The sequence below is a fragment of the Melospiza georgiana genome, chromosome 3 (genome assembly GCF_028018845.1).
Source record: "Melospiza georgiana isolate bMelGeo1 chromosome 3, bMelGeo1.pri, whole genome shotgun sequence".
NCBI classification, from domain to species: Eukaryota; Metazoa; Chordata; class Aves; order Passeriformes; family Passerellidae; genus Melospiza; species Melospiza georgiana.
In genome coordinates this window covers 14,352,842-14,365,693 of record NC_080432.1, presented here as the reverse complement: position 1 = coordinate 14,365,693, position 12,852 = coordinate 14,352,842, and the positions used below count along the sequence as shown (strand labels likewise).

At 44.0% G+C, this 12,852-nt stretch overlaps 1 protein-coding gene across 2 annotated transcripts in view; it reads left to right on the top strand.

Moving 5' to 3' along the window:
* The window catches only part of VRK2 (VRK serine/threonine kinase 2), a 36,539-nt gene that overhangs the window by 22,935 nt on the left and 752 nt on the right, over positions 1-12,852 (top strand). Inside the window, exons 9-14 of one of the 2 annotated variants that reach the window (XM_058021334.1) lie at positions 4,389-4,509; positions 6,260-6,318; positions 7,478-7,665; positions 10,616-10,771; positions 11,064-11,270; positions 11,981-12,072. In XM_058021334.1, the coding sequence (XP_057877317.1) occupies positions 4,389-4,509; positions 6,260-6,318; positions 7,478-7,665; positions 10,616-10,771; positions 11,064-11,270; positions 11,981-12,052 (803 nt within the window). In that variant the 3' untranslated portion in view covers positions 12,053-12,072. The remainder of the gene's footprint in view (positions 1-4,388; positions 4,510-6,259; positions 6,319-7,477; positions 7,666-10,615; positions 10,772-11,063; positions 11,271-11,980; positions 12,073-12,852) is intronic. The other variant, XM_058021333.1, reaches the window with a different exon arrangement.

Below are 12,852 nucleotides of genomic sequence, written 5' to 3'. Positions count from 1 at the left end.
AAGAGTCACTAGCAAGGAAAAGATTGGATGGGCTTCTACAGCCACCTCTGAAAGCTGCCAGGAATGTTCAGAAGCAGCAAAAATAAGAAGAGAAGCATTTACAACTCTGTCACATCTGAGGACCGTGCCTGGGGAAGGGCTGTTGTTCTCTACTCCAGGAATTCAGACAGGTAGTGAATCTCAGCTGCTTGCCCACCCCCACTTGTCAGGCCCTTACCTTTGTGATTCTTTTTTCTGCCACACAGATGCGAAAGAAGAGTTAAACTTCTGCCACATGTCCTTACTGCAAGCCTGGAACCTTTTGCTTCCAACCAGGTACCGGCATCTCCTGCCACCACCGTTGTACCTGCCACCAGATCTCATGGTGACATTGCCCTGCACCTCCCAGCCTTCCCACTCCATGAACTTCTCCCGTCAGAGCAGAATCCCAACCCTCTTTCTTTCAGCACATCCCATTCCATCAGTCCTGATTCCCTCCTGGCAGCTCTGCTGTGTGTTCCATGTCCACTCATCCCATCAAGTGTCTGTAGGATCCCAGTTGGGACAGAGCGTCCCAGGCTGGCACAGGAGGTGTCCCTCTCTGCCATGTCACAGGCTGGCTTCTCTGGAAGAGCTGTGGTGGTGCCGTGGGTTTTTCTTTCCAGCAGTCCATGGTGGTGGTAATTGTCAGGGAGTCTTTGAGCACTGTGCCAATTTGAGGAGAGCAGAGCTGGTTCCTGGCTGGCTTTTGCCCTGTCTGAGGCTGGATAACTCTGTGGAATGGCCTCCAAGCACTAAAATGTAACATTAATTTAATGTATTTCTCTAAGCTCTTCTGTGGAGCCACCCACTATTCTATTGGTCATCATCCTGCTGCAGGAGCCCCTCAGACTGGCCAGGACCTGGGGGAAGCAACACTTCCTTATCTGCTTTTGGGGTTTTTTTGTCTTCTCATTCTCCTACTCCTAATAGCAGCAGTGATTTTTGTCAAGTCTTGTATTTGTCTGGTTTTTAATCATCTCAGCCTTGGGTTAAGTTTTATCACTTTGTGATGATACATTTTAATCACAATTGCATTTCACCATGATTAACCCTCCTTTCCTTTAAGGGCTTTTGCATTGCTGGCTGTGGTGTGAGTTCTCTTTGCTTGTGAGTTACCATAAATTGGTGTCCTGTAATGCCAGTGAGAATTGGAGGTGCCACTGCCCATCCATGCAATATGAGCAACCAAAATGATCCAAATGATTTTCATGTTTATGAAAAGCTTCTAATCCAAACAATCACTAATAGTGAAATTATCACGTAGCAGTGCTAATTAAAAATAAGAGAATATTTCATCTGTCCCTTGTTAAATCTTTACAAAAGGCTGGAGAAAATCAGCTAAACAGAGGTCATAGAGAAACCTCCCATTTTTACTTCTGTTTCAGAGGAGTTCCTGGGAGCAGTGGAGTTTTGAGAGCATATTGTGGCTGTTGTGATATCCCTGATCTATTTGGAAATAATAATCTGAATATAAATTAGAGTGCAGATAGCTGCCAAATTCAGTGTACAGAGATAAATCTTCTATTTTCTTCTAAGGTGAATTGCTTCAGTTATTCTGAGTTATTGGAGCCTGTGCCTGTGTGTTGAGTATGTTTGTGGTATATTTAAAACTCTGATTTCATTGATGTGGTTGTGAGTTCATCAGCTTCAGTGGAGTTGTTCCTGATTTATCTTGGCAGGACTGAGAGCAGAATCAGGCCTTAAATCTCCGAATTAAAAAATTAAACTTTAAAGACATTGTGAAATAAAATACCACCAATATGTTCCCATTAAATACTATTTCACATGAGACTAAAATAATAGTAAAAAGATCCTGTGAGTAGAAAAGCAGAAATCAAACATCTATTAAAAAAAAGAAGAAAAAAAGGCAAGGTTTTTTAGCAGAGAAGTAAGAATTTGATTTAAATAAGTACTGGTTGGAGTGTACTCTCTTGTAACTGTGACAAGTTATCAAGCAGAATTGTTTTATTTTCACCTGGCTGTCATATTTAAAGTGAAGGCAGATTGATTTCTCTCCGTTGATGTTTATCAAGAATTCCTGTAATCTTCAATTGTGGGAGCAGATTTATTTTTGCAAGTAAACATATCATTGAAATTTATCTGTTAGTGCTGAATTTGACATGAAAATCTAATAATTCCATTGTCCATAGATAATAGTAACTCGTTAAAGATTAATCAATTACTTTTTAACAAGAATCTAAATGATTTAAAAGCTTGAGGGATTTTGCTTATATGGAGCAGAGGGAAATAAGCAAGTATAGGCAAAGAATCAAATGCTGACATTTTCAAGTGGTTCTACAGAACCTCCATGGAAATGTCTGCATGTAGCAGCCCTTGTGGTGGCCTGGGAGATGGAGGGATGGGGACTGACTTACTGTCTCCTGTGGGACATTTCCTGCTGCTGCTGGGCAGAGGTGCTTTGGCTCCACGGACCTTTTTGTGTCCCTGTGCTTGCTGTGGCTTTGGGCAGGTGTCAGCCAAGGCTTTTGCTTTGTCCCAGGAGCTGCAGGTGAGAGGGAACATCATTAGTCACAGCCAAACTGTGAAGAAACTTTAATCTCTGGGACTGTTTTGTCAGAAAATGACTTTTCTTTTGGTACCTTCTGAAATCTGATTGGTTTGCTGTTTTTTATAGATGCACATCAATGAATCCCCCCCGTGGAAAAAAGCTTTTCATTGGAATTCTGAAAGTTTTCCTCAAAAGGCCACTTTCTGTAGCCTCTCTCACCCAAACAGGTGCCAGAAAGGCATTGTGAAAATTAGAGGATCTGCAGTCAAAAATGCTGGCTTATATGGATCGAATCTGGAATTGCCATAATGGAAAAAAGAGTTGTGAACACGTGTGTGTGAATGGAATTGTTCCACAGTTACTGGGAGATTTATGGCCAGAGAAATCACTACAGAACAGCAAGTGGTAGAGATTGTGTTTTTATTTTAATATGGGAGCCAAGTCTTGCATTAGGACGTTGCTGAATCCAGGGCAGGAAACAAACGACGCCCAAGGGACAGCACAGCGGTGTCAGATCCAGGGCCTTTAATAATCCCGAGCCTAAGAGCAGTTAAGATAGGGAATGTATAAAAACTAATCTGCTGCTTTTACAGTAATGTGTGTACAGCAGTGAGGGACAGTTATGATGTGTTGGCACCGTGGCTTTTAGCAGATGACTTCTTAAATTAAAAGATAAGTTCACCGAGTGACTTTCTGGAATTTATTTAATGAGGGCTCATAAAATATGATATCTGTTTACAGCTGGATTAACAGCACAGTGCTCAGCTACTGGTCTTTACGCTGGATAAAAAGTGCCAAACAAGTCTGAACTCTCCTTTCCTTCTTGGAAAGCACAAATTCATTTTGGAAAAGCATAAATTTAACTTCTACATCTGTCTGTCTTTAATCACGACAAGCAGCTTCTGGTTTTGTAGATTCCATGTGGTTTTGACGTGCAAACTGCAGGCTGCAAGTCAAAGAAATCCTGCATTATTCCTGCTTGTTCAGTTTTAGCAAGTTGGGTTTCCTCTGGGTAGCAGCAAGCACTAGCAATTCTGTTGATATTGCACTTTTCCCCTCCCTCTTTCTCTAGAAAGATTTAACTTCAGTTTATCTGTGTAGATGATGCTCAGAGACAGGGTTAATTTTTGTTTTAATTTTGTCTCCTGTATTTGTGTCTGCCTGGGGTGTGCAGACAGTAAGTTGTTCCTGAAATAAGTTCCCTTTTGGAAGCAGCAGTGGGAAGTTCACCCAGGACTTTGCTGAGCAGCGAGTGCACTTTGGGCAGTGCAGAGCTCGGCAGGCGCTGCCGGAGCCGGGAGCAGGCTCTGGTGAGGCAATGCACACTAGATGGCACTTTTGTCCCAGCATCCGAGTTCAAACAGCTCCACGGGAGAACAGGAAAGGCCATCAGTGTTTAGTCTGCTCTCACAGAGTCCCTGCATGACCAATGTGGACCCCATGGACTTCCTGGAACATGTGTTAGCAATTTAGCAGCAGACATTTATTTCTTTGTTTTACTGCTTGGCTCTTTGAGAAAGTGTTGGTACTCAGTTATGGGCTGTCTGGATCATGTCAGAGGCCATGGGGATCAAGTCCATGTGACAGGCCAGACTGAGGAAGGATGGAGTTGGAGGAGGTGAGGAAGCTGACCCTCACTTGAGCAGGAACAAGTCACTGCCTGTCTGTGGCCTGTGGCCAAATGCCGGGGCGGTTCAGGTCTAATACAGCTGAACAAACAAAACACTTTGCCCATTTGGCTTCTTCATATTTCATCAGCACCAGTTCAATCAAAGTCTTTTCTATTTCCTAAGAAGAGATTCCTATTCTTAATTGTATTTTTTTTTCTCTTTCCCCCTCCCCCTTTCCCACATTTTAGCCCCATCCAGACGAGGTGACCTTGAAATCCTTGGCTACTGCATGCTGCACTGGCTGTGTGGGAAGCTGCCCTGGGAGCAGAACCTCAAGGACCCTGTAGCTGTCCAGAGTGCGAAAACAAAGTAAGGACAAAACCTCCCCACACATGACACACCAGCCTTGAGCCCTGCAGCATCCTCACTGCTTCCCAGCTCTGGGAAACACAGCTTTGCATGCCGTAGAACAGCACCTTAGGAGAAAGCTAAAACAATTTTCCTTAATTAAGAGAGATGTTGGAAGCAGTTAAAATGGGAACTTTATGTGCATGTCTACTCTCCTTTGCATGTTTATGTCTGTGCTGCTGTGAGGAGAGGATGGATTCCAGTGCATAGTACACAGGCATTTTGTCTGCTATGTATTTTTCCAATACTCTTTTTTTCCCAAGAAATCATTTGTAAATTAGCACAGGCCTTGGTGCACATACAGAAGGTTGTTTTGTGCTTCCATTAAACTTCACGGGCGCTTTGCAGAGACCGTAGGACAAACATCTCGTGGAGGTTTTTCCACATGTGCACTCAATTTATTTAACTTTCTATATGATACTATTTTTCAGATGTTATTCTGTAGGTTTTTAATGTTACATAAGCCTACTGCCATTACAAACAATTAAATTCCAAAACACTGAGGAACTTGGTGAAAATCTTCCTTTTTTCCCAGCATGACTTGGAGCTCACTGGAGCAACAGTGCATCAGTGTTTTCTTCCTCTGCCCTCCCAGCTGGGACAGGAGGGAGTTAACTGCACAGGGTACCTGTAGCAGGCTCCACAGCAAAGTTTCCCAGAGCTGTAGCATCACAATAGCAGGAGCAGCAAACTTTGAAGTAGGGCAGGTCACAGCAGAGGTGCCTGCTGGGGCTGGCCGATCCCTGAAATCGGTGTGGGACAGGGAAAGGTGGCTGCAGCTGGGGATGTTGACACCCTCTGCTGTGTTTAATATTTCTCCTTTAGAAGTTCTGATCATTACACAGCCCCCTGCAAGGTAACACTTATACAATTCAATGGGAAATCAATTTAATCAATCAAGCTGCTCCACTGACTCTTCCCTTTCTGTTAACCCTTGGATGGCTCATGTTTCCAGGATGCTGAGCAAAAAGAGACTTCAAAGAAATGCACAGAAAATTACACAATTTCTCTTATCAGGAATATCTTCTTACTCTAATGAATTGCATTCCTAGAATTAGGTATCTTGCCCAGGTTATCCCTCTTATCTGTCTTAATTTTCAGCTTCCTCTGGGTGCTGAACTGCCCAAGATGAGGGCTGGTGTTATTCCTGTTTTTAGAAATTGATGCTGAGCTTCTTTGCTGTTTCTGGATGGACAGCAATTCCACCTGTGGCCCTGCTGCTTATGAAGTGTGTGGGACATTGGGTGATGTGACCTCCCTGTCCCCTTGTGGCCCTGCCATGCCTGGGTGTAACTTTGGCAGCCACGTGCTCCATGGCAGAGGGGAGCTGATGCTAAATGATCGGAAGGCAGAGCAGAACTGCTGCTTAAATTCCAAAATAGAAATTGGAATCATCAATCTGAAATCAGAACAAGCCACTTGGCTCAAAGGGCTTTTGTTTTTCCTTCTAGAAAGCTTAAAATATGTGCAAATTAAAACCTAAAGTGCAGTTTTAGGTGTCAGCCTGGTCTTGGTGAAACCAGCTGTGTGCAAAGAGTTAAAAATGGAGCTGGTGAGGGGAGATGTGGGTTCAAAAGCAGTCCTGTGAATCATTAGCTCTCCTGGAGGTCCACTCCCTTTGGAGCTGAGACTTGCTGTCTTCCTAAATCCCAAATGAGGAATCACCTGCTCCGAAAGCGCATTAAACTGTTGCACTCTGGTGTTGTTGCAGACTTATGGATGAGCTCCCAGATTCAGTGCTGAGGTGGGATCCTCCTGGAAGCAGCTGCAGTAAGTGTACTTGCACCTGTACCCTCTGGCTCTTCAGCCTCTTCCTAAACACAGCTCAGTGTCTGACTCTGGGGGGGAGCAGAAGAGAAGGGAAGTAACACAAATTGAACAAAGTCTTTGGAAAAAAAAAAGAATCTTGCTCAGTCTGTGCTGTATCCCATGGAGTGACATGAGGGATCTTGGCCATATGTAATCCAAGGTGTTGGGAAGCAGTGACTATCTTGGAAACAGAAGTAGCTGTTAGCATGGAAATAGTAAGCAACTGTCTACCAAAGGTTTATTGCTCATTGCTCAGAGTTTGAAAAAGCAAATGGATGCACAGTTTGTCTTGTCTTGTTTCTTCCTTCCCTGAAATACAAAAGTAACCCAGGGAAAACACCAAAGGTCAGTATCTATTTTTGATTTATTCCCTTATTTTCCTAGCACTTTTGTATTTGAATTACTGGAAGGCAGTGTGTATTAGGTGAAATTTATTCATGATGTGTATACATATTTAATAAATCTTTCCTGCTGGGATTTGACCAGATGCTAATATCTGGTGTAGCACTCCAGTTTTAGGATACACTTGGGTCTTCAACTGAAAGAAAAGTTTGAACCCCCCATATGTTTTTCCTACTAGCATTATTTCTGCCCATTCAATGGTTTCCCTGTTTTTTGAACCACTTGATGGAAAAATGTTGCTGCTGTTGGACTGTTTTGGGATGCAATCAGAAAAACAATAGTAGCGTTTGAAGAAAAAAAAAAAGTTGTATTTTTCCAAAACATTCCCAGTATAGTATTTATGCAGATTAAAATAATACTGTTCAGAGTAATTAATATTTGAGGGGATATTGTGATCTATCAAAGACTTTCTTCTTTTAAACAGAGCTATCAATCCTTGCTGGTAAAATGTTTTAAATTTTATCCTTGGATAGCTGTCAGTGCTGTGGGAATTAGTGCATGAACATAACAAGATGGAGCACTTCAAGTCTGGCTTGTTTATCCAAGTCTGTCTTTTCCTTTTCTCCTCCCAAAAAGACAAGACATTGTCAGTTCTGTGTTTTGAGTGTGCCTTCAGCTGAAATTGTGTTGTCTCGTTTGGCATCCATGTTGGAATGAGATCCTTTCTGAACTTCTGGGGTTGCACTCAGTGAAATTCACACTCTGATCTGCTCTGCAGGTGAAATAGCCAAGTTCCTGGCCTCTGTTTCTGGCTTAGCTTATGCTGAGAAGCCCAAGTATCACGTGCTGAAGAAGATCCTGCTGGATGGGCTGGAGTCGAGCGGGATGCGCTACGACGGCCCCCTGGAATTTTCCACAGCAGCAGCAGCGTGCGCACGGAATCACCTCGCTGCCAAGCTGTCCAGGGTGAGTGAGACAGCTCTGGGAGCACTCCTGACACCTCCTGCCTCTTGCCTTCCCTCTTGGACAGGAGGAAATAGTTAAAGCTCTCAAAATGAGACTGACACAGCAGTTCTTCTGCCTTAAATACACCATGTTTGTTAATTCCTGTTTCCCCTGGCTTTGCTAAAAAGTGGAATGTCAACCCTCAAGGAGGAAGAACTGCCATGAGTCCTTTTGACCCACAGGCTCTCACTTCAAAGCAGTAGGTCTGTGGAGAATGATTTACTTTCAGGATAATGGGGAAGTCAAGGACTTTGTTCACTAACATCTTGAAGACAGGCCTGAATGCCAGGTTTTTTCCTTCGTCCCAGATTAAAAGCAAAGTTACCTTTATTAGTGCCAGCATTTAATTCATTTTCTTGCTTTCAGGCTGTTCTTTGTCATTTGCCTTTATCCTCCTGCAGCCCCAGTGTGGAGGAGATGTTCCTGTGACTTTAGCTGTGCTGTTGGTGTGCACTGGCACAGGGTTTTCCAAGTGACACAGCTCTCCTGTGCTATTTTCCTGCAGTGCTGTAAGTTAATAAAGCCCAGCTTCCCTAAGCAGAGAGGGAGGTAATTAGCAGTTTTGCTGGGAAATGTCAGTGCCGTTGTTCCTGTGGAAGTGCCCGTGTGCAGCAGCCCCGTGTGGGGCTCTGGGGCGTGTGCAATAAGGCAGGGTCAGGGTCCCATCCATTTTTAACATTCCTGGTGAACTTTGGACCATCACAAGTGTTCGTGAGCCAAGAATGCAGGATGCAAACTAATGTGACTGATAGGCTGCGAGATGAATGGTGATTCAAGTATCAGTGCACAGATGGTTCTGATTTGCTGAGTTTTGTAGCTGCTGCAACTGAAGACATAAAATATCCTTCTAGTCATAAATTAGCTCTTTGGAAGCAAAACCTTGGCACCAGAGCTTTACAACCTTCAATTAGTAGGGAAAGAAGTATTTGAATGACTGTGGTATTGACATCTGTAGGCCTGCATAGTAATCATTCCTAATAGAAGAGAATATCTGTTTGAGGGGGTTTTGCATGGCTAATTAACCACCAGTGAGAATATGTAATTTTTTCATGATCTCCTGATTGTCACCTTTCTCTCATGATACAATTAGATTTTATTGTAGCAAGTGCCTCACGAACCAATTGTCAGCACTATTTACGTATTGTGGAAGGCAGAACAAAAGTTCATGTTTAATGAAAAGGTACTGGGTTTTGATCTTGGTAATTACAGATACTTACTTTAGCACTTTTATTGACTTTTCTGGTTTTACCCCCTTTTTTCTTTTAACAAAACCAAAGCTATTTTGGTGACTGGACTTGTGTGGCTGTGACAGTGACCACTGTGCCCTCACTCATTTGAGAAGTTCTTTTAAGTTTGCACTGTTTTGTGAACTGACTCTGAGCATCAGGTAGCTGTTAACTGATCTCCAGCTGATCGTGCTGGATCTCTGTTTCACAGCAGTCTTTGATTTCTCAGAGTCAGACACTAAATAGTAAATCTGTTTCCTTCTTAAGCCTGGACAAAAGCTCGACAGTCTGTAGCATGAAAGATTATTCCAACCTTGCAGGCTGCAGGAGCTGCTGCAGCACTGGATATTTGCAGGTCACACCCCCCTGGAAAATCCCTGGCTGAGGAGTGAATGGTTGTCACCATTCCTCTGCTGCAGGACTCAGTGGGATTGGGTGTGATGGCCAGGAACAGGATCAGGGGGATGCCTGGGTGTTACTAAATCTTGGCACCTGTCAGCACTTTCTCAGGGAAATCTGTAATGCTGAGTGTCTCACTGCTTGGAGCAGTGAGAACACCAGGATCACCTGTGTATGACTGCAGCCTGTTCCTTCAGCCAGTTCTGCTGCTGACACGAGCCAGTTTCCTGTAGGCATTTGCTGCTAAACAGCTGCAGAAAGGCAATTTTAGGTTATCCAAAGGATTTAAGGAGTACTTAAATACAAGTAGAGAGGGCAGGTAACTGAACTCTCTTGAAATTTATTGCTATTTTCAGCAAATGCAATGTTTCAGTGGCCTGGTGCACTTGGTGCTGCAGCCGTGACAGTGCTGGGTGACAGGCAGCTCTTCCCAAAGCATCTCTTCATGGCACTGCCTGGAGTGATCCTAGGCCTGACTCTTTTCATCTGTGTTCCCTTTCCCTCTCTTCTTTTCTTCACCAAACACTTCTCCCATTGAAGAGAGAACCTTGGAACAGTGGGAGCCACTGCAAACAGGACTCTGTCTCCTCACTTGTTGCTTGTGAGCAGGATCTGACTCCAGCTGGTCTGATTCCTCCTGTACCACTTTGGTACCCAGGAAATGAGGGGATTTGGGGTTAATTCCCTTCTGAAGAGCCATGAACACCTGTACCAGAGGCTCCTGTAGCATCAGCTCCTTGATGATGTGCAGAGGACTGCATGGATTTTAGGATATTGCTCCTGTGTAGAATATGAGTCTAATCTTGAGATGGCATCAAAAGTGTAGCAGTGGCTATATCCTGATTCTTGGTTCCAATGGCACACCAAAGATAGGTGATAAAATATTATTTGCATTAATTCCCATATTTGTTTACCATGTTTTTGTCTCTGGATAAATATTTTCAGCTTTTCCTCTTACAGTGAAAGTGCTGATGTTGAGAAAGAAAAGTGGGGTGAAAGTGGGTGGAAAGCCAGGTCACTGCTTGTTTGATCTTGTAGAAATCAGACTAAAAAACAATTGCATTAATACCAACCTGTAATTTCATTAGGATGAAATATGGTCATTTTCAGATGTAAATCCACTTATTTTCACTTCTGGAACTTTAAGTGAAAACTTGGTTTTGCTGTAAGTCCTGTTTGGAAAGTGATGCAGTTGTTTAAGATGTGTATATATGGTGAAGATCGTTCTTTTTCTGTGTGAATCTGGGCTTTTTTTCACCGTACAAAATGCTTACTGTGCACCCCAGGTTCGCCTCCCAAAGCCTCCAGCAAAAGCAGCTCAGCAGAAGGGAAAAAAGCCACAAGGTGAAGAAGCTGCCTATCAAAACCAAGGCGCACAGCTCCTGGAAGAAGGAAAGCCAAGCACACGGAGCAGGAGGCGTCCCCAGGCAGAGCTGCAGCAGGTGAGGATCTGGGGGTGGCAGCAGCACCCAGCTCTCCCTGTTCATTAGCTCCATGTCCATCTCGTGGGGTGGGTGAGGAGAAACAGGGCTGGGAAAGAGCCATGGGCTCTGTCACAGACTCCAGGAGCTGGCAGAGGCTTGCTGGCTTCCAGTATTCCAAAGAGGAACCTGAATCTCTGGCAGCCCAGGGCATAAGTGCCAGGAGGGCAGTGCCTGAGCTGCCCCAAGCCTGGCACCTCCAAGTGCTGGATCAGGACCTGGGCTAACTCTGAACTCACTGAATTCCTTTCAGCAAACACAGTTACTGTCTGTACCTCAGTGGGCTCCCTTGGCCAGGCCTTCCCTAAAGCCAGAGCAGCAGAAGGAGGACATGGGGCAAGAGGAGCAATCCAGCTACCTGGGCAGGCCCCAGACCCGGGGAACACGCCGGCAGCTCCACGTGGAAGAGAAGCCACTTCCATTTTACACTACACAGCAGGAGCCTGAGCACCCAAAAAAGGTGAGGGGTTTGGTGTTGCCATACAACAGTCACAGTGCCTTCAGAAGGAAAGATCAGCTTTTCTAAAAACAGGAGCTCCAAAAACCCCTTGAGGGCTCAATTACGTGTAGACAAACTCTGTTTGCCACAAACACTAAAGGTTTGTGGGCAATTGCCTGTGTGCACTATTGGCCATCTACCACTGCAGTTTGTGTAGCTGCAGAGCAAAGCCCTGCACAAGGATGCAAATTGTTATTTCACAACTCTTCTGTCTCCCTTTGTGGACCCTGTTGTTTGCTTGGTAGAAACTTGGTTCAGTAGTTTCCTTCTGTGTGTAGTGGAAAACTTCACAGCACTCATTACTTAAGTCCTTAAATTCTGAGTTTTACATCAGAGGATTTTAGCAGTTAACAAAACTCACCTTGAATATTGTTTATTTGGTGCATAAAAGGGCTGAATGAATAGTTTGTCTTACTCTTCAACCATACAGGGAAAAAAAAAAGAAAAAATGAATCAGTTTTAGTACAAATAATACAGCCCCACATCCATCTCAGTGGTCACTCTGTGCTCCTGTTCTCTGGAGCGCTGGTGATTTTAGTGAGTGGATTCCACCCTGGTTTCCTTTCATATAAACAAATAACTTGGTTAAATGAGGACAGCTTCTAATAAGCACAAAAATGCAACTTTAAAGGTAGCTTTATGATTAATCCAAAATTCTTTGCTTCAAGCAGTCTGACCATCACTGCCTGGAGACTCCGGTACAAGCTGGGAGAGGGAAGCAGCAAAAGCACAGCTGTACCTGAGAGCACCAGGCAGGACAGTGGTGAGCAGAACCATCCTGGGAGATGTTTTGGCTGCCAGCAGGGGAGATGGTGTTTGACAAGTCAAACACAACTTTGAAATAGGAAAGCATTCCACTGTTACTTCCTAGTCCTCAAATGTAAAGTTTTTTGCAGAAAAGGGACGAAGCACTGGGCTGGTGGTTAGATGGTATTTGTGTTTGGATTTAGTTTTTCTAATGGAAGTGCTGCTATTCCAATAGGATTAAATGTGCTGTTTCTATGTAGAACCATTCTGCATAATAGGGGGGACTTTAAATGGGTGTCAGATAACATTTAAGCCAGCCAAATGAGAAAGTGGAGAAGGAAAAAAGGGAGGATTCTCTTAGCTTCATTTTGCAGAATTGCTCTCACTGATTCAGGAGATTGGTAATGGAAAGCTCTGTAGGAAACCAGAGCTGTCCCTGGCACTAAGGGACAGTTGAAAAGAGTCTTGGCTAAGAGAAAAGTGGGATTGTGGTGTTTGAGGATCCCTTTCAGAGGTGGAGGACAATGCTGGCCAAGGACAGAATTGCTGCTGGAGATGTAGAACAGCCCTGGCACTCCTGGCCAGCCACACAAGCCCCGCTCTACAAGTTTACGTTCCTTGTGATGGGCACAAGTTTGACTTCACTGTGAAATGCAAAACTTACACAAATCAAACCAGCACCTTCACCCTTAAAATCATGTCTTGAGTTTCCAGGATAAACCTTTATTACACAGGAGAGACTGAATATATTAAACATTTTTGGACACAAGTCAAAGATAAAGAAGAATTTCAGCTG